General features: G+C 47.5%; 1 protein-coding gene across 2 annotated transcripts in view; it reads left to right on the top strand.

Annotated features, from left to right (window-relative positions):
* Sik3 (Salt-inducible kinase 3) overlaps positions 1–20,363 on the top strand; it is a 105,753-nt gene that overhangs the window by 60,224 nt on the left and 25,166 nt on the right. For both annotated transcript variants that reach the window (XM_089549117.1, XM_089549118.1), the window contains exons 2-8: positions 4,042–4,158; positions 4,439–4,502; positions 6,288–6,449; positions 7,799–7,923; positions 9,417–9,540; positions 12,792–13,018; positions 14,200–14,350. In XM_089549117.1, coding sequence (XP_089405243.1) covers positions 4,042–4,158; positions 4,439–4,502; positions 6,288–6,449; positions 7,799–7,923; positions 9,417–9,540; positions 12,792–13,018; positions 14,200–14,350 — 970 coding nt within the window. The remainder of the gene's footprint in view (positions 1–4,041; positions 4,159–4,438; positions 4,503–6,287; positions 6,450–7,798; positions 7,924–9,416; positions 9,541–12,791; positions 13,019–14,199; positions 14,351–20,363) is intronic.

Raw genomic sequence — 20,363 nt, forward strand, 5'->3', positions numbered from 1 at the left:
CTTTTAGAGAGCGCGCCTATGTATAGGCGCGACTCATATTAAGTTCCGGCTGAAGCCCGGAGAGCGAATTCGGAAAGGAAGATATAGCCGCGGGCGTCCCGGCGAATTGCGGGGGCCGGAGCCCCTTTTTTGTCCGCGCGTTAAGTGGTGGTAGCGGCTGCGTGGCCAGACTGCCGCGAGCGTCTAATTTCGTCCCTGGAACGCTTTTTCGGGAAAGTGAACGGTGCGGCCTTAAAAGTGTCCCTCCGCGCGCTCATAGCGTTTTGCCTCATTAGCATTAATGATCAAAGCTCTTATTCTGATTTAAGGACCAGAGTTGCCGTATTAACACGTGTCTGCTGGACACGGTGTTCCAGCAGCGCTGCCACTGTTTGCACTCTTTATAGATAGCAGCACGGATTGGACTGCGCAGTCTTAAGTTGGAAAAGTTGTGATCCATTTTATCGGTTCGTGTGTGCCTCGAATGAGTAAATCATGGCTTTTAGCTGTAACCCAGGGGCAGATGCAGGGTGAAAGATGTGTTAGGAAAGTGTACAAATATGTGCCGATTTCCTTTTCTTTTTTTTAAACAGTATAGATATATATATGTAGTACAACTTTTACTTAACAGAAAAGAGGTTGTCTTCTCTGCTAAGCTTGTACTGGTCCACTAGGTAGTCCCATTTCTTAGACGACCTTCATGGCCTATTCCACCAGGCCTTGCTGAGCTTCTTTGTCTTAGAGTAAGTAGGCGTTCCCAGGAATCCCGGTCTGCGGCTGGCAGGAGCTTTTTTGGGGGGGGAGGGGGGGAGCTTTGCCCGACGTCCCCACACAATGTGGTTTAGCGTAGCGAACTCGCTACAGTTTGGACACAGATGACTGAAGTCTCCTGTAGTGATTAGTGAAAACCTGTGAGAGCTTAAGATTGATGAGGTTTGAAGCCTCCTCAACATAGTGGCCTGTGTTCTGCTTATCTCCTGAATCGGGGGAGGGTAGATTCTTCTGTCTTCCGTGTACAGCTGCGTGATTTCATGATATGAGCTTGCGGTGTCTTCTGATTTCGAGCATCTCTGACTTAGGTGCACCCGGTTGATTAGGCCTCGGGCCACCCTGTCCGCTGCTTCATTTTCTTTGTGTCCAGCATGTGCCGGAGCCCGAAGGATTTTGATCTATTCTAGTAATTTCCCTGTGGCTAATATTCTAGCCGCTGTTTTCCCGACTAGGCCATTACTGTAGTTTGATACGGCTCTTTTAGATTCGCTCACTATGCTCCTGGGGTTAATGACCGCCAGAGCTAAGGCTATACTGCTTCGGCCTCTACGGGGGAGAGAACCAATTTATTGCACTTACGTTTATGATTGGACTGTTATCAGTGTCTACACTTCCTCTATATTGGCCATGGCTTTGCCTGGCGGCATTCACATGAAGAACAGCAGGGTTTCCCCCCAAAAATTGTCTCAATCGCGGATGCTCACATTACTGAAAGACAATGCCCGTGCGCAGCGCCGGTTATGTACCTCTTTTCCATTCTGCATGCTGCTGCTGTGCTCAGTAGTGGACGTGTTGTAAGCGAAGAAGTGGCACTACTTCGCTGGTATACTTTAGGGATAGACTAAGTCAACGTTGATTGATTAACCATCACACACTTAGGCATCACACACTTGATTAACCATCACATTAACCATCACACACTTAGGGTTTGGCGCCTTTGAATTTAATTATGATTAGGGCTATAAGAACGTGAAATTAGTGCCATTACGTAGAACCTAGACAGTGCGGTCTTTTTCACACTCGTTCTCGCCACCGGAAAGCGCTGTTGCAACCATCGGAAGGGAACTGCAGCCTGCCAGATGAAGTCGCTTGATATGTTGCGCTCCACCATGCGTTCTACCGTCGTCTTGTCTGCCACACGCTCCGAAGACAATGCTCCGCTTTCGCGAGCATACGCGCTTCGCGCCATCCACTTCGTCGAAAACAAGCCCTCTGGAAACTGCCCCTTCGCGTACGCATGGCAGTGGTAAACAAGCGTACGTGCTTTTGTTTGCCTTCGTGCAGCCCGAACGCTGATATAGTAAGCCCGCTGCAAACGGAACTGCTTTTGTGTAGACGCGCTCATACGTTCTCCCTTTTGTCTATTCAATTGTCCTTTATTGTTGTGAAATATATTGAAACAAAAAGATGCGCGCCCCGCCGCGGTGGCTCAGTGGTTACGGCGCTCGGCTGCTGACCCGAAAGACGCGGGTTCGATCCCGGCCGCGGCGGCTGAATTTCGATGAAGGCGAAATTCTAGAGGCCCGCGTACTGTGCGATGTCAGTGCACGTTAAAGAACCCCAGGTGGTCGAAATTTCCGGAGCCCTTCACTACGGCGTCCCTCATAGCCTGAGTTGCTTTGGGACGTTAAACCCCAATAAACCGAACTAAACCAAAAGATGCGCGTACTTCTGCAGAGGGCAAGGCGTGCTTTTGCTGAAGCCTGAGCGGTGACCAGCCCCTCACCAGAAACTCTCCCCACTCTCTTTCCCTCCTGCAAATCCTGGCTGACTATAATCATGAAGTACAGAACCTTTGCTTTATTTCATTGGTTGATGTAGTGAAAACTTGAGGTCGTTTGACTTTCCGAGTTTCGTGCGTTCTTGACGAAATGGCGACTAATTAAACAAAATCTGCCTTTCTCCGAGCGCGTCAGATCTGCGCAAAAAAAAAGTGCATATAAAAAAAAACGACGTCGCGTCTGGCCATTTGTATGCAGAGAGCAAAAACGAATAATATCAGCGACATATTCCTGACACATGAAACCTGAGTTCTGTATCAAAGGCGACAACAGCGCACCTCTACAAAGGACATCTGTCTATATGATGGACGAAGGTGTAGGTCAATAAACGTTCTCTACTCACACGCAACATTCTTTTTAATATCATTTTTTTCTGACACATCGGGTAGTGCAGTACGCCGGCTTGCAACGTACACAGTGCTTGCTCTACAAAATATACGGGAGCTTTCCATTCGAAGCGGATTGGAATCCATGTAGTAGCTGCCAACGCATCTTGTCGCTTTAAATCGGTCACGCAGCTTCATCGCGCGCTCGCGCCAAGCGCTCCGGAACCCGCGTTGCTTTGTTTTCCGACTTCGTAGCGGCAGACGCGGCCGGGCGCTGATGAATATGGCTCGTTTCCGTCAGTGTGCGCGCCCGATTGAGGCGGGCGGCGTGACGTCAACAGCGACATGTGAAGGGCGCGTGAGGTCGTCGGCCATGCAGCGATACTTGGCACGCGCGACCCTGCATTTCCGCCTCGTTGTGCCCACGCGCGTCTTTTTGCTCGCGAGCGTCGTCGGAAGGCGGCAGCACGGTCACGGGCACGCGGAGCGCCACGTCGTCAAGTGACGTGCGCAGCGCTTTTGTACCAACGGCCTGACAGGCTTGAGCCTTAATTATTTCTCGCTTCTGTTAATTGTTTATCGACAAAGCTGACGCGGTGTCGCACTGTAGTTGTACAGCCTGCACTGGCCTTCCGTACGGAAGACTTTGGCCAAGCAATCTAGTTTGGTTGTGTCTCGTGACTGTGCGGCGAGGAGTGTTCTTGGCGTCATTGCTTGGATTAAAGGGTTAAGCAGGGAGGACGGTATCTGCTTAATCCCTGCTTAACCTTCATTTATGGAGAGGACGCCCCCCCCCCAATTCCCAAGCGAGAAATTTTGCATGGAAAAACCATGCCGAACCCCATTTTTCGGCGAAAACTGACCAAGAAATACATGGGGCCTGCCCACAACCACCTCCTCCGAGTGACCCACAAATCCACCCCTGGAGTTAAGTAAACGAAAACAACAAGGTAGTGGATGACGAAATTTACGAAATTTATTGAGTGACGTTTATTTTGCAAAGGGTGTATATATGCGCAGAGAAACTCTCGGGTCATGCATGAAAGACTCACTATTGGTAAAAATATGTCGTTATATATATACTAGTTTGGGACTGTGTGGGAACAATTCAGGGAAGAGATCCTTTGTGTGCCTCCATTTTTATTTCATCTCTCAATGTGCTTCTGCCTTTTTTGTCATTGCAGGTGGCCATAAAAATTATAGATAAGACACACCTGGATGAGGAGAACCTGAAGAAGATATTCCGAGAGGTTCAGATCATGAAGCTTCTACATCATCCCCATATCATTAGGCTATACCAGGTAAGGCGGGTGCCATTCCTGGTGTTTTGAGCGGTCTGCTTTCTTGCTTATGAACAGTTTATTTGGAAGCAGTGTGAATAAGTTAAAGTCCAGTTCTTTTCTGTCTCTCAGCTGTACTTATTGGTTAAAGAGAGGTGGTTCTTGGGATAGTTGGTCATACATTTTGGTGAGGACAAACTGCACTGTGCTGCCATTTGGTAGCAAAACCATTTGGTAGCAAAACCTACTATACTTTGCTTTAAATAGTGCCAGTAATATTACAATGTTTTGTATATTGCAGGTTATGGAAACAGAGAAAATGATCTATTTAGTCACAGAGTATGCAGACAAGGGTGAAATATTTGGTAAGTTATTGCTGATGCCATCAGTACTCTGCTGCGGTTCCTTGTTTTATAGTCCTTGTGTGAAAAGATCTGCACCTACATTTCAAAATCATTGTCTTTAGCACTGGTTGATTAGACATCATAAGTGTTTTTGCAATTAAGGGCACGTTCATGAAATGCAAGTCAGTGCAGGTCAACCAGCAGCTTTAAAGACTGTGCATGTTGGGAGTTTAAATGCATAACAGTGAATTACATTGTCTAGGACCTACATGTATGTTGCAGTAATGGTTTTGTAATATTATAAGCGTGTCATTGACGCATGCTGATGGTTGCAGCACTGCGAATGGAGACAGATCTGAACACTTCTTCATCTTGACTCATATTTGTGCTCAGAGGTTGTATGAGGTTACTGTGGGTGACAGGTGTTGAGCATACCACAGTTGGTCGCATTACTTGCTAATTCTGTCCAAAAAATGTAAATTGATTTGTTATAAAATGGCATTCTTCCGGACTAGTTTAGTTAGTGTGATTTCATTTGTGGTGTTCTGTGTGTCTTCCTACGTCCCAAAGTTCATGCTGGCCCCCAGAGATTGGATTTTTTATATCAGGCAATGGCTGATCAAAGTTGTAGAGTTTCACAGCATAACTGGCAAAGCACTAGCTTTCTAAGGGAGGGCAAAATGGATTACATGTCTGCTGTTTCTACTTTTTGCCAGAAGTTTGCTCCTTTTTAACAAATGGTGATGTGGTGCGGTTTTGCACAGTATTATATCCCAGGTAGCACCGAAACATTGCGATAATGTTACATTTTTGTTACGCTCAAATGTTATTTCAATGTCCTTAATGTCCTTTTTTTCTAATGTTTTTGTAATGTTACATATAAATGTTCGAATAACCTTCCCCAAACATTCACGAAACATGTAAACAACACAAATGCAACATTCTCGAAAATGGTGAAGCAGCCCCGCACAAGCATGCAGGCCTGCCAGTGGTGACGGCACACAACTTACAACACTTTGCAAGAACCAACAACAAGAGCGACACCTTCTCCATTACACTACAGCACAGCAACTTGTATTCACTCACCTCCAAACGGATATCATGCCGCTGAGCTTATATACTCGCTACTGCGGGATGTCCCATGAGTGACAGTGGGGAATGGGTAATAACTAAAGTTTTGTGACAAAATAATGGGGCTCTTCATGTAATCTATGGCGAGTACTATCTAAGAGATGTGGTTACTAGGTACTGTTAGTTGAAAAATATCTTTACTCTAAGAACAGTGAGAAAATGTCTGGAAATCCGTGCTTGAAATATATTTGCAATGTTGTTTTATAGTTGCGACTCTAACATTATAATAAAATTTTGATGATTATATTAAAACAACGTTTGTTTAGAATGCGAAAGTATTGTTTCCTATGTAACTTATAACGTTATATGTTAATTTTTAATGTTAATGTAAAGTTACTATGCAACATGTAACATTACTCCAACTTACATAACATTTTTATAACACTATTCTAATGTTCTGTGCTACCAGGGATGTTGCTTCTAAAGTCCACTGGCAGACAACGGCTTAGTTTAATTTATTTTTGGCAACAGAGCCAAGTATCATGGCCAAACTCTGTATTGGCAAAATTCACCAGTGGTTTTGCCAAAATGTATGATTTCAGTGTTTTCAATTGAAAACAAAAACCTACCGGTTACAGCAGTGTGCTGGGATGCCTTAGTTTTTTAAGCTTCGTGTGAGCTGTGTGTGTCCTTCTATTCGTTGAACTGATTTACTGTGGATGCTTTATTTCGCAGACTACTTAGTTGCCACTGGCCCAATGCCCGAAGAAATGGCCAGGCGAAAGTTCAAGCAAATAGTGAGCGCTGTCCATTACTGCCACGAGAGGCACGTGGTACATAGAGACCTGAAGGCTGAGAACCTCCTGCTCGATAGTGATATGAACATCAAGATAGCAGGTGAGCACAGTATACTACAACTGCTTGTTGCATGTATACACAGGCACTAGTGCTTACTCCTTGTGTTGTTGCCTTGGGAACATAACTTGTTTTCTTATACCAAAGGCCTTCCTTGTAATATGATTTTGCCAGCACTTACTTTTTTCAAAGAGTGGGGTGTCATCATGCTCAAGCCGCCTTATAGCGAAGCTGCTGGTGTATCAAAAAGGCATCTTGGTTTAAGGTTTCTGGCCATGCGCATTTTTGTACATATGCCCACTGTAAAATGTTTATGTAACTCGACTTTCGAGAAAAAATTTCTTTGCATCCAGGATGCACCTCCTGTGTTGTAGTGATGCACTGTGCAGTGCGATGAGAATTAGGCTGCTCTTATCTATTGCACACCAGGTGCAAAGAATGAGATGCAATTAGATTTTTTTTACTGATATTGCATTCCATCAACTTTTGACTGTACGTGCATGCAGTGTTGAAAATTAATGTTAAAGGGACTGCGAAACACTGCTTGGGGGGATACCGGCTATACTTCAGGTGGCTTCTTTATGTCACACAGATGCTGACTTAAAAAGAATTACAGGAATCGATGCACAGGAACGGGAGTTATTCAATGAAGAAATTTCAAAATACAAGCAAACAAAACGCTGCCCTCAACTCGATTTTGGCGGGGCTTCCCACTCCTATTTCGCTCTCTCAATGACGGTGCCTGGCGCAACCAATCAAAACAGCGTGCCAGAGCACGTCGCGGAAGTTTGTACTCCATGGTTGCCTGCTCTCTGTGACTCGTTCTTGCTGAGTCTGGCAGTGTCGTTTCCATGCCAGAGCCCCTGGTGGTGTATTTTTATGTTACTTGCTTTGCAGGGCTTTTATCTAAGACGAACAAGTTGTTTTTGTTGATCTAATAAAAAACACCGACAGGTGACAAAATGTGTCTCTATTTACTCACACAATTTGCAGTATATTTACTGTTTGTCCAATCATCAAGCTCGCGCCAGGTGATGTCATATCCGCTGCTAGAACCCGCCACTGTGTGGGGACACCATCAGAGCCATGAATTTGTTTTTGGGAGGACATTAAAATATTCAAAACCGGAATACAACCCACGCCAATAGCATTATTGTAACTCACTGTATGCGATCAACAGGCAAAACAGTCAACTAAGATTGTGTTTCGGGGCCCCTTTAATGTTCATTAATAAAATGTAGGAGCATGGAAAATAAATGTTCATTTTATTCAAAATGAACTGTTGCTTCTGTGTGGATTAGTGCATGGTTACTAGAAAATAAGGAACAGAAGTGTCTGAAGGTAGCAGGGACTGAAGTGGCAGCATTTTCTCCCTTGCATGTTCACTCCAGACTTTGGCTTCAGCAATCACTTTGAGCCCGGCAAGAAGCTGTCAACGTGGTGTGGCAGCCCACCCTATGCAGCTCCTGAGCTCTTTGAGGGCAAACAATATGATGGGCCCAAGGCTGACATCTGGGTGAGTCCGTGAAAGACTAGCTTACATCTCTTTAATAAAAACCACATACAGGTAAAGGTTGGTGGTTCTGCCAGTTTATTTTGATCACAACTGAAGGTTATTTCATAACTGTTTTCTTCATAACAAGCAGCTATTGCACTCCTGCATGAGCTGTCCAGCCTATAGCCGCCATGGTGGCTCAGTGGTTGAGGCATTCTGCTGCTGAGCACGAGCGGTGGAGTCCTGGCGGCAGCTGCTGTACTTTATTGGGGGCAGTGTGCAAAAGCTGCTATCCAGTTTGCAAAATCACTGTAGGTCATTGAATCCCCTGCAGTTGCAGTTAATTTGGCGGCCTCTACTAAGCATCTTCTATAGCTCAGATCAAGTACCAACATGCCACCATATCACCTTCTCTTTTCTTTTCCTGTTTTCATGTGCTTAACTAGGCAAGCTGTGATCCATGTGTACGGTACAATGTACAGAGGGAACAAAATTTTGTACAAAATTGCAAATTTTCTGTTTATTTCTCTAGTAAACTTGAGAATGTCTTTTGGATATTATACGCCAAGAGGAAAGTTGGTTAGTGTACAGAAAGAACTGCGCTGGTCACACATAATTATGGAGCAATAAAAAAATGAGCGCTTGAAGTTTGCTCCCTCTCTTATTGCCCACAACTGCACCAAAACTCGCAGATCCAGCAGTACAAAATAATTTCACCAGAACAAAAGTGCTGCATTTTCAGCCACTGTAATAAATTCTAATGTTGTGATTCGAGTGTACGACTGCCAGAGCTGTGTCCAAGAATTGTAGACTTCCCAAAGGAGAGTGCACTAGTTAGACAAAAACTTGTAATAAAAAATTGTCTCCTAGACTTGTATGCAGAGTACCTTATGAAAAGCTTTGAAAGTAGATGGCTGTACTGTTTTCAGCACACAAAATGGCCCCGACATGCTGCTGACTTGGACAGTCTCTCATGGAACCAGTCCGACTGGAAATAGCACAGGGAACTACTTTGACTGGCATTATTTGATGATGATTTGATGTTTCAACCTGGGGAACAATTGTCGAACTACTTTTTTGTTCTTGATTATCATAAATGGAAAAGCCGCAAGTGAAAATAAATGAAGGAAAGGTTGACATTAGGGGAGATTTGCAATTTCCCATGAGATTTGCAATTTCAATTTAGCATGAACTGAATTTTTCAGCATTTTGCAGCATTCACTGGTCGCTACTATGAAAGTTGAAGCCTGATTACAAGGCATCATTTTAGTTTTCATGTGCCTAAGCAATCTAAAAAGTTAGTTCGTATTAAACAAATGCTGCATGTCATGCATCTCTCTGGCTGCTGCTCCTCCATGGCAATGTTTTGAGTGATTACAGTACCAAGATATGGCAGCACATGATAATGGTTGCATGAAATGCAAGTGGCTAGCTCATGTGTCCTTGCTGTATAGTTATTGTCTCAGCTCATGACCTGAGTGCTGAACTACATTTTTTGTCTTTCTCGCCTGCAGAGCATGGGAGTGGTCCTGTATGTTCTTGTCTGCGGTGCCCTTCCTTTTGATGGCAAAACGTTGCAAAGCCTGCGAACAAGTGTGCTCTCAGGAAAATTTAGGGTTCCATACTTCATGACAACAGGTGAGTGAGCTCCACATATAACTGTGTTTTAGCGTTTTATTCTTGTCTCCCAGTAAGGGCTCGGGCACTAACTGGTCGCACTTTTCTTGCAATATAATCAAATGTACTTTATCTCATATTCAGTTGGGAAGCTGCAGGACCGTTATCGTAGTGCAGAGAGAGCTTTGTGCGCTTACTATAATGCAATAAGTTACCAGAAGAACATATTCGGCTGACCAGTATCATTGTTCAGAAGTAGAGAGAATGTTTACATGAGCACTAAAATGAGTTCATTAGAAAATGTAATGACATTACACTAAACACTTGCTGATTAGAACTTCTGCTTTTTTTCAAACTGTTCCGACATCCTGTTTCCTGTTCGCGACATGTATTAAAAAGGTCCCTCTTAATTAAAACTTTGCACGCCATGTTCAGTTACATAACGAACATACTTCTTTTGTCAAAAAATATTGGTGCTGATTACATTGTGTAAAAGTTACACAGTGGATAATTAAATTTTGCTCAGATTTCAATGGGGGTGCATTTATTGCAAGCGTGCGCTTGTTATGCAAACATATACGACAATTCAGTCTGATTTTTGTCCCCTTAATGTTTGAATTATTGAGAGTCAACTGCACTTCTCGCAGTTAATGCCTTCTTTGTTAAGGTTCTGCCTCAGTGTTCCTGCACACATGTGGTGGAAAGGGAAAAAAGAAAGAAAGTTACGGGTGCAGATAGACTTGAACTTGAATGTATCAGATGTACACATGTAAATTCTGTATATAATGAATCGATTGTTAATGGCTGGAAGTCATAACTAGAATAACAAAAAACACTGTTTGTATAATGACTCGAGTTTCTGAGACCATGTACTCTAAGTCTTACAGTGTGACTGCCAAGTTTTTTTTACTGTTGGAAGTGGCATCAAACTGTAGCAGTATATTTTTTGCTCTAGTTTGGTTTATGGTTTTTGTGGTTTAACGTCCTAAAGCGACTCGGGCTTTGAGGGATATCATAGAGGAGGTCTTCAAATGATTTTGACCACCTGGAGTTCTTTAACATGTACTCATGTTGCACATTACACAAGCCTGTAGCATTTCGTCTCCATCAAAATGAAACCACCATAACTGGGACTGAACCCGCGTCTTTCTGGTCAGCAACCAAGCACCATAACTGCTGAGCCACCACAGCGTGATGATGATAGTGTTGTCACCGTAGAAATGCTCATTACTGCCGAAGTTGTCAGAGGTTTTGCTAACTAGTTGGGAACTTAGGCAAAGTCCTGGCCTGCTTGCATTAACATGCTTGCTGCCATTGGATGATGTGTGTCTTTTTTGGTTTTGCTGAGCTAGAACATCTGTGAATGCTCTGCCCTCCTAATCTTGCAGATATGAGGGGTGATCAGATGACTTTGCAACTCGTATATATAAGGAAAATACCAGAGTTTTGAAAAAGTCTTATTTCTTATCATAATCCCCCTCACAGTAATGCACTTCTTCCATTTGTCTGGAAGGATATTGATATGTCGCAAAAAAAAAGGAAAACCTTTCTTCGTGGTTGTCCGCTGCGGCATCTGAAGTACGTTCAAGTCATTGAAACTTGTTTCGTTGAGGTGTTTCTTCAGGTGAGGGATTAAAAAAAAAGTCACTAGGAGCCAGATTGGGGCTGTAGGTTGGGTGATCGAGCTATTTGAAAAAACACTCTCGAATGGCAGCCTCGGCAACACAAGGATTGTGAACCGAGTCATTGTCGAGCAGGAGGAGACACCTCTTGTCGCCAGTCATCGCTGTTTTTTCATGATGGCCTCATGCAGTTTTCAAACAAAGTTGGTGTAATATTTACCACTTATTATCCTGCTGTTTTCCACGTAGTCAATTAGCAGGAACCTCTTTGCTTGCCAAAAAACTGCCGCCATCACTTTCTTCACTGAGCTCTAGGTCTTGAATTTTTTCATAGGTGGGCACCCCGAATGCCTCCACTGCATAGACTGTTCTTTTGTTTCTTGGTCAAGGCTGGCGAGAAAGACTTCTGGGCTGCTTGCATAGCGGCGCAAAAGCTCCGGTGATGAATGCAAGCGATGATGTTGACTTGGCATAGAGAGGTTTCATGGCACCCATCAAGCTGAGACCTTCGACATACCCAGAATGTCATTTGTTGATTGTGAAGCACTGCCGTACAAAATGATCAATTCTGTGGCAACTTCAGACGCCTTAATTCATCGATTCCTCGTAACAAGGCTCTCGACTGAGGCTGACTGATCCAAAACGGTTTAAGTGCTAGGCTGCCCTGACTGTGGGTCATCTTTCACACCTACTCAGCCGCATTTTAACTCATTGCACCAATGAGTTACTGTTGCATATCAAGGACAATCACCCCATACACTTTCACTGTTCAACTGTGAACTTTTTTTTGGGTAGAAATTCTTCCTTTGCATAAAAACTTTATCGCGCTGAGATACTGAAGTTTAAGAAATTATGGGAGGATGCCATGTTTAATTGACCGATGCAGACCAAGGGAGGAACTGGAAGGCTTCATATTGAGACCCTGCTTGGCTAGAGCGGTGACCTAAACAAAAAGCGTATAGAAGGTACTGTCAGACATGTGGCTATACTAGAGTTGCAGAAGTTATCTCCCCTCATAATAATGTGAAATGCTTCTGCAAGGGCAGCTTTTCTTTATCTTGCCAGAGCTTGTGACAACTTCGTTGCATCAGATATTGAGATGTATAGCAGTGTTTTCTAATCAGATATTTTTAAATCAAAATTGCCTTGCCTCACTGCTGCAAAATAATGCGGTTCGACAGGTCCTTTTGTAGACTTGTGATGCTGGGAGGTGTTGCTATAGAAGAAATAAAAAAAAGATGAGTTCCTAAACTAGTTGACCACCGCCGCGGTGGCTCAGTGGCTATGGTGCTCGGCTGCTGGCCCGAAAGACGCGGGTTCGATCCCGGCCGCGGCGGCTGAATTTCTTTGGAGGAGAAATTCGAGGCCCGTGTACTGTGCGATGTCAGTGCACGTTAAAGAACCCCAGGTGGTCGAAATTTCCGGAGCCCTCCACTACGGCGTCTCTCATAGCCTTAGTCGCTTTTGGACGTTAAACCCCATAAACCAAACCAACCTAAACTAGTTGACCGGAACTATATGTGGCCACTTGGAAGACACACTGGGTTTCAAGTGTCTGCTGTATAAAGTGGGCACAGGTGCATATGTGCCCAGCTGTGAACATTTGTTTGTGTGTGTTCTTCTCACACTGATGTCAAACCTTGCATGCAGAGTGTGAGCAGCTGATACGGCAGATGCTGGTGGTGGACCCCGAGAAGCGGTGGTCCATTCGGCAGGTAATACAACACAAGTGGATGCGCATGGGGACGCCGTACCCCGAATTTGACCGGCTAATGGAGATGCCCCTGGTGACCCCCACCACCCACGATGTGCTTGACCCTGTTGTGGTACAGCACATGCTGCAGCTGCCAAATGTTGCACAGGAGCAAATTGAACAGGTCAGTTGTGAGGCATGCTTGCATTTACAGTGGTCTCTCCCTTTTGGTGAAGTTGGCTGAAAAAGATTATGGCAAATTTTAATAATTGAAAAGCAGCCAATCAAATGCGATGGTGTTTACTTGGCAGTGTGTACAGTGCTGAGTATAGCAAATAGTAGCCACATCGTGTTGTGCCTTGGTTAGAAAACTGCTAGGTTGTAAGTAATAGTGCTGACGCCATTGTTCCTCTTCCATCGCTGAGCTTTAAGCCTTCTTGCCAGAGTGTACCTTTAGGTTTGACTTGAGACGTCTAAAATCACTGTGAGCTGCTCTTTGGGACAGAATCCTGTAGTGATTTCAGAAACACAGCCAAAATATTAGTTGTATTAAAATGAACTATGGCAGTATAGGAATCATTACTTGTGCAGCCAACTGACGGGTAAGCCTATTTAGGTAACAAACATACAAGGCACCTTGGGATTCACTTGAATAGGTCCCTGAAATAGCTCTGCAGATCTCATTCTTTAATGAAGAAACGTTCTTGCAAGACCACCACCTCTTTGGGTGGTCAACGAATTTGCCGGTTGGCCATAAATACTGCACATATCTGAGGGGAGGGAAGGGTTTTGTGTGACAGATATGCAAGGGTATGGAGAACTGTGCACTTTTTTGTGTGAGGTGGATCTGAATTGTCTAATAACCATGCTAGTCAAAACTCCAATGCATTACTTTGTTGTATTCCAGTGAACACTTGTTAAGTACATACAGTTGCATGTGCATAGCCTGCATTCAGTCTCCAGTCTTAATGGCTTAACGAAAGTTTTCACATAGGCGGCAACGTGACTGTTCCGAAAGGTACTACGGGAAATGGTTTCATCCTCGGATCCGTATTGGTTTACCATGTGGTTATGTGATGCCAAACTGATGTTTGGAGAAAGTTCGCATTCTTGTGAGTCCCTTTGCAACATCCATTTCCACTGTTCGAGCGGACTGGCCTGCACTTAAAAGGAATTCCTGAAAACAGCTACTACAAAGTATTGCCTCTACTTTATTTTTGTGTGAAAGTACCGTGGCTGTTATGCATACAGTGCAAAGGGTGACTACACCACAGAATAGCTTCATGGTGATTTTGCTGTTGCAGGCTCTTATGACTGTTTTGCTGCCCGTTTATGTCGACAGTCTGGTTTGTTGCCTCCTTTCAGTCTGTGCTGGAGAAGAGGTTTGACCACTACAGCGCCATCTACCACCTGCTCTACGACAAGTTGCAGAACCAGCAGAAGCATGCCCTCTTGCCGCAGAACCTGCCCCTAACTGTCCAGCCACAAAGGAAATCTAGCATTACTACAGGCATTGGTAAGTTTGTTGAAATGCTGCCGTTGAAATATGGAAGCAGAACGATTTTTTTTTTCCATTTTTTCCTGGAAAAAAAGGCAGCCTGTCTCACAAAAGAGAGGAGAGAAGGAAGGGAGAGGGGGTAGCCAGTAGAAAGTTCTGGTTTGCTACCATATGCTGGGGGAAAGGAATGGGGGAGTTAAAAATGAAGTTTTTGAAGTAAGTCATATCCTATGGCCATGTCATAGTGTACTGCATGGGCACAATGCCCTTAAGAAATGGAACAGTACCTGAGAGGCCTTCAGAGCCATCAAGAATTGCTGTAACCACGTACTACTTGGCAGAGGTTAGCTTAGCACAGTTCTGTTGTGTGCAAAAAGCTTAGCAGCGTATTCGGCATCATTAGTATACTCCTAGTATCATCACTCTCGCAGCTTCATTGCTCTGAGGCTTGGCCAACCAACATGACAAGGTTATACACTGAAGGACACTGGCCCAGTGCTGCTACTGGGAATTATCTTGCTGCAACATGCTGTTTTTCAGAAGCAAGCTGCTGCAGTGTTTAGTGCAGTTTTTTTTCAGAAATCTCTGAGGCTGGACCATGCCTCTAGCCCCTTTCTGGCCCTAATTACGGAGGTGACACTCTTGCCATCATCACCAACATTGCTACTTTGAATTGGAGTGGCAAGAAACACAATATCCATAGGGACACCTAATTAGTAACTACGTTATATGTTCGCTGTGTGATAGCAGGCAAGAAACACGGTGTTCATAGGGACAGCTAATTAGTAACTACATTTGTGGGTTTCTACGTGGACACAGGCCACCACCCACCGCGGGTTCGAGCTTCGCGCGAGCCAAGGGCCCCGATCAGCCGTCACCACACACCACTGGGACACCGATGCGGCGCACTCAACCTCCGCTGGGAGGAGAGCGATTCGCCGCAAAGAAATAGGCCTCCAAGTTCACAAAGGAGACGTTTATTCACATCGTCCTCCAGCTGATACACACACACTCAATAGTCACCCCGTCCCGGCGGCGCGCGAGGAGCAAGGCTCCGCTGCGCGCACGAAGCGACTCGAGTAATGCGCACCGCTAGCACGCCGCTGCAGGAGAATGTCCCCGCGGCAGTGCTGTGATCTCCCTCTCGTGTCGACCGTTGGGCCGGTTGCGAGAGAGAGTGGGCAATCAACGCAAGATACGCCTGTCGGAGGTCGCTGGACCCCGCTGGACAGGCTCGAGCCGCTGCAGGTCAGAGGACACGTGCGGGCGAGCTCGAGTAAGCACTGGTCCGAACGGCAAAGGCCGGCACGGACAAACAGTAACGTACGCACCTTACGCTGTCTCGGAGGGATCTCTCTCTCTGGGCCCCGCTCGGACGGTCGCGCGGCGCGCGGCCGCCCAAAGCGGGGTCCCGAATTCCCGCCAAAAGGCGCCAATGGCAAAGGCCCTTGGGGAGCCGGGGCGGAGCTGTGGCTAAATGACAGTGATTAGTCACCCAGCCGCCTCTCCACCGCCTGAGGCGGGAGCAAGGGAAAGAGGAGAAACAACGCGGGCGGCCGGCACAGCCGCGCAAAGGCGACGGCGGAAAGCCAGATTCCCACATCCCCCTCTCCTTAAATGCCCTCCTACCCATCGGCAAAGCACGCGGCCAAAATAAAGAAATCAATACACAAAAAAAATAAGCTACACTTCAGTTCCAAAATAAAGAAATGAATACACAAAAAAACTAGCTACACATCAGTTCCAAAATAAAGAAATGAATACACAGAAAAACTAGCTACACATCAGTTCCAGCCACAACAACGTAAAAAAAAACAACAACACACAAACAAAGGAAAACAAGGCAAACAACACTTGCATACGCTTCAGTAAATCAAAACAGCTTGCAGATTATATACACGGTACACAAGACGATGTGAATTCAACTGTACAACTATGTGACAGGTGGGTGACAGTCCCAAAGTTCGGTGGCGCGGCCCAATGGGCCTGTCGGCGACTCACCGCTCGCAGACTTCAAGTTGAACGGGTTGTGAGGCCCGACGACTGATGGCGGTCTTCTTTCCGTTGATGTAGGGTGCGTTGATGACGACGGGGCCGCGGCAGAGCACTGACCTCGCGCCCTTGGACATGACATCACGTTCGGCACAAGAGAGTTAGTGCACCCCCTTCACGCCGGCTGAAACGGGCGAGGACGTTCGGCGGCGTCCTGATGTGTAACCTTGGCCACAGCGAGGGGTCCTTCTCATCCTCGCGCTCACGCAGAAGCACAGCGGCACAACTCACAGGCGTCGCCTTGGTTCATGGTTACGCGCGCACACAGTCACAGCCACAACCACGCATACACGGGCACGTACGCGGACGCTGGTCGGCGACAACGATCCCCTCATCCGAAGCGTCCAGAGGCGCCGCGGCGAGGGTCAAAGGGTGCACTTTCCGCCCCCCCATCGCCCCAAACGCCCCGCCAACTTCCCCTCCATACGGGCCGCACAAAACTCGCACCGCGACACACGGCTCCTTAACGAGCCAACCACCCACAGTCGGGCCGGAAATGAGAAAAGGCGCTGTACAAACGACAGGCAAACTCTGCGCTTCAAAAGATAAGCGCAAGAGAGAGCAGCTGAAGTATACATATGTACAAGTCTGGTTAAAAAAAACTGAACGCCAACGCAGACGCATGTTACCTATGTACATCTCGGTACGTTAGAACGAAAACCGACGAACAAGCTGGAAACGAAAGTGGCTAAAAACTGACTAAACAAAACAAATAAATAAACTGATAAACACACAAGGCTGGAACTGAGCATGCTGCAAAAACAAAAAAAAAATAACACACCGTGCTTCGCCTAGGTAGGGCCTGACGAGAAAGCTCGCCAGCTAGCTGAGGCTGCGTGCCTTCGGTTGCGGAAAAGTCCGCCGTCCGGCATCAATCACACCGGTGACCGTCGCCTCAGATTGTACCGGTGCTCCGTACGCTTGCGTTCCGCAGCACCAGTTGTGCCTTTGCGCTTGCCTTTGATACCAATGGGTACCGGCGCAAGCTCGTCAGACCGTGACGCGTAGGCCTTCAGGTCATTGAACCCCTGCTTGCTCCTGGGGAAAGGCCCCATCAAATCGCAGGTGGCCATCTGCCACGGACGCACACTGTCAAACGGTTTCATCATTCCAGGCGGCTTGCCGCCCCGTGAGTTCACCGCTTGACAGACATGGCAGGAACGGCAATAGCGGAAAATGTCACGCTTCATGCCAGGCCACGTCACCGAATGACTCAGTTTTGCAAAAACTTTGGAGCCACTCAGATGACCGGCCAGTGGTTCGTCATGAGAGAATCGCAAAAGTGCGCCTCTCAGACTTTTGGGGATAACCACCTAGAACGGGTCGATGGACTCGTCATCGGTGGCTATGTACTTCAGCACGAGCCCGTCATTGTCCAGCAAATATGAATCCCCGGGGTTCGCCGCGACACACGCTGGCTTCTGCCCCCCTGCGCCCGCTACAATACAAGTAGCGTCACGGCGCTCCGTCTCCCTGAGACCGTCGCTCACCTCGCGACAAAACGGGTCATTTTGCTGGGCTTTCAGTAGCTCTTTAGGGCTGAAAACGATTCCAGTCATCCCAGAGGGGAGCCTGGTCTCGTCCCCACTCAGGTTTGCAGCCAAAATTTCCGTTCGCGTCGGCACTTCCGAGGCGCTCACGAAGAGCTTCGCCTCTCGTCCTCTTTGCGAAGCGCTGCTTGCCTGGTTAGCGGAATGGGTTAACCCGTTCGCGGGCTCTCCCTCCTTGCCGCCCGGCGGCTCGTCCGCTGTTTCGCCCCCTCCGCCTACAGGCGTCAAGGCGCCGCTGGCGAGTGGGGCACGGGATAGCGCGTCAGCTACCACGTTTGTGCTCCCCTTTCGACACTGCACGGAAAAGTCGTAATGCTGTATCAGGAGAGCCCAGCGCGCCAGCCGACTCGCAGGCTCGCGGAGCCGCATCAGCCAACTGAGCGCACTGCACCCCTGCCTCAGTGGAGGCTTGGGCGGGCTGCACGAACGAGGGAGGCAAGGCTCCTAGTTCGATGAGCGGCGTGGTTTCCACAGGGAACCGGGCCAGCGCCTCGCCGTTCCCAGAGCAGAATTGACTGCTCGCGGGGAACGGCTGCTGCTGTTCGAAACTGCCGGTTGCGGCAGCGTGACACGAACTGCTTTCGCACTGGACGGAAAGCTTGCACAGCTGAGGCATGTGACCAGCGGATGCACCGCAGGGTGCTCCCGGTACAGCTCCAATGGGAGCCGCGTGGTCGACATTTTGGGTTGTGCCGCAGTAAACCCCGATGGGGGCCGCGGCCAACCACGGTGTCTAGCTATTCGAAGGAACAGCAGCCAGCGGATCAAACGACGCTACAACTCCGTAGGGAGCCGACATGTAGCTGCCGAGTGCCCCGCTGGGGGTGGTAGACATGGTGCGCAAGCGTGATCGGCAAGGCGACCTGCTCGGCTAATGTGCCATCAAAGGCGTAAGCGCCAATGACTTAGCACGTTGGGCGCCAGTTGTGGGTTCCTACGTGGACACAGGCCACCACCCACCGCGGGTTCGAGCTTCGCGCGAGCCAAGGGCCCCGATCAGCCGTCACCACACACCACTGGGACACCGATGCGGCGCACTCAACCTCCGCTGGGAGGAGAGCGATTCGCCGCAAAGAAATAGGCCTCCAAGTTCACAAAGGAGACGTTTATTCACATCGTCCTCCAGCTGATACACACACACTCAATAGTCACCCCGTCCCGGCGGCGCGCGAGGAGCAAGGCTCCGCTGCGCGCACGAAGCGACTCGAGTAATGCGCACCGCTAGCACGCCGCTGCAGGAGAATGTCCCCGCGGCAGTGCTGTGATCTCCCTCTCGTGTCGACCGTTGGGCCGGTTGCGAGAGAGAGTGGGCAATCAACGCAAGATACGCCTGTCGGAGGTCGCTGGACCCCGCTGGACAGGCTCGAGCCGCTGCAGGTCAGAGGACACGTGCGGGCGAGCTCGAGTAAGCACTGGTCCGAACGGCAAAGGCCGGCACGGACAAACAGTAACGTACGCACCTTACGCTGTCTCGGAGGGATCTCTCTCTCTGGGCCCCGCTCGGACGGTCGCGCGGCGCGCGGCCGCCCAAAGCGGGGTCCCGAATTCCCGCCAAAAGGCGCCAATGGCAAAGGCCCTTGGGGAGCCGGGGCGGAGCTGTGGCTAAATGACAGTGATTAGTCACCCAGCCGCCTCTCCACCGCCTGAGGCGGGAGCAAGGGAAAGAGGAGAAACAACGCGGGCGGCCGGCACAGCCGCGCAAAGGCGACGGCGGAAAGCCAGATTCCCACACATTATATGTTGGCAATGTGATAGCATTAGAAACTGTTGGTGCCTTTACTGAAAGCGACGTCACTTTCAGTTTGCTGTATTCACTTCTCTCCAGCCAGTGAAAATTATCTGGTCTGATGATGTCACTTCCCTCCAGGAATTTTATGACTGGTGACGCATTTTGGCCCCGAGAGACTTATATGCTATCGCATTAAAATAACCAAACTTTAACCTCAACTTATCTTATAGCAGCGCAAAAAGCAAGGACAAGAGCCAAAGTCGTAACACAACATAGGCACTCATAGTTAAGCACCTGCATTGTGTTGTGTCTTTTGTGTGACTATGTTGTTTTACGTCTTTGGCTGTTGTCCTCGTTTTTTTGTGCTGCTAAACTGTAATCCACACTGACCCGCAAGTTTTCTGTTATTTTAACTCCCAATTTCTCGGCAATATATGCGTCTTTTGCTGCTGAGCCAATGCCAGCAGAACCGCAGAAAGCCCGAATTCCGGCCTAATAATAATAGCTCAAGGAAGTTACCCTCAGTGCCCCTCCAATATGAGTGTCTTTTGATTCAGGTGGCTTTTTTCATGTCAAGCAGTCCTTGAAACCACTCACTATAAGAACTGGAAGCGTGTCTTGCTAAGTAAAAAAAAAAGAATAAGAAATCTGCTGCCATTCTTGGAACTAATACAGAGTAGAGCCTCATCATAGTGTATCT

Source organism: Amblyomma mixtum, chromosome 6, assembly GCF_055824585.1.
Source record: "Amblyomma mixtum isolate Tamu chromosome 6, ASM5582458v1, whole genome shotgun sequence".
Lineage (NCBI taxonomy): Eukaryota > Metazoa > Arthropoda > Arachnida > Ixodida > Ixodidae > Amblyomma > Amblyomma mixtum.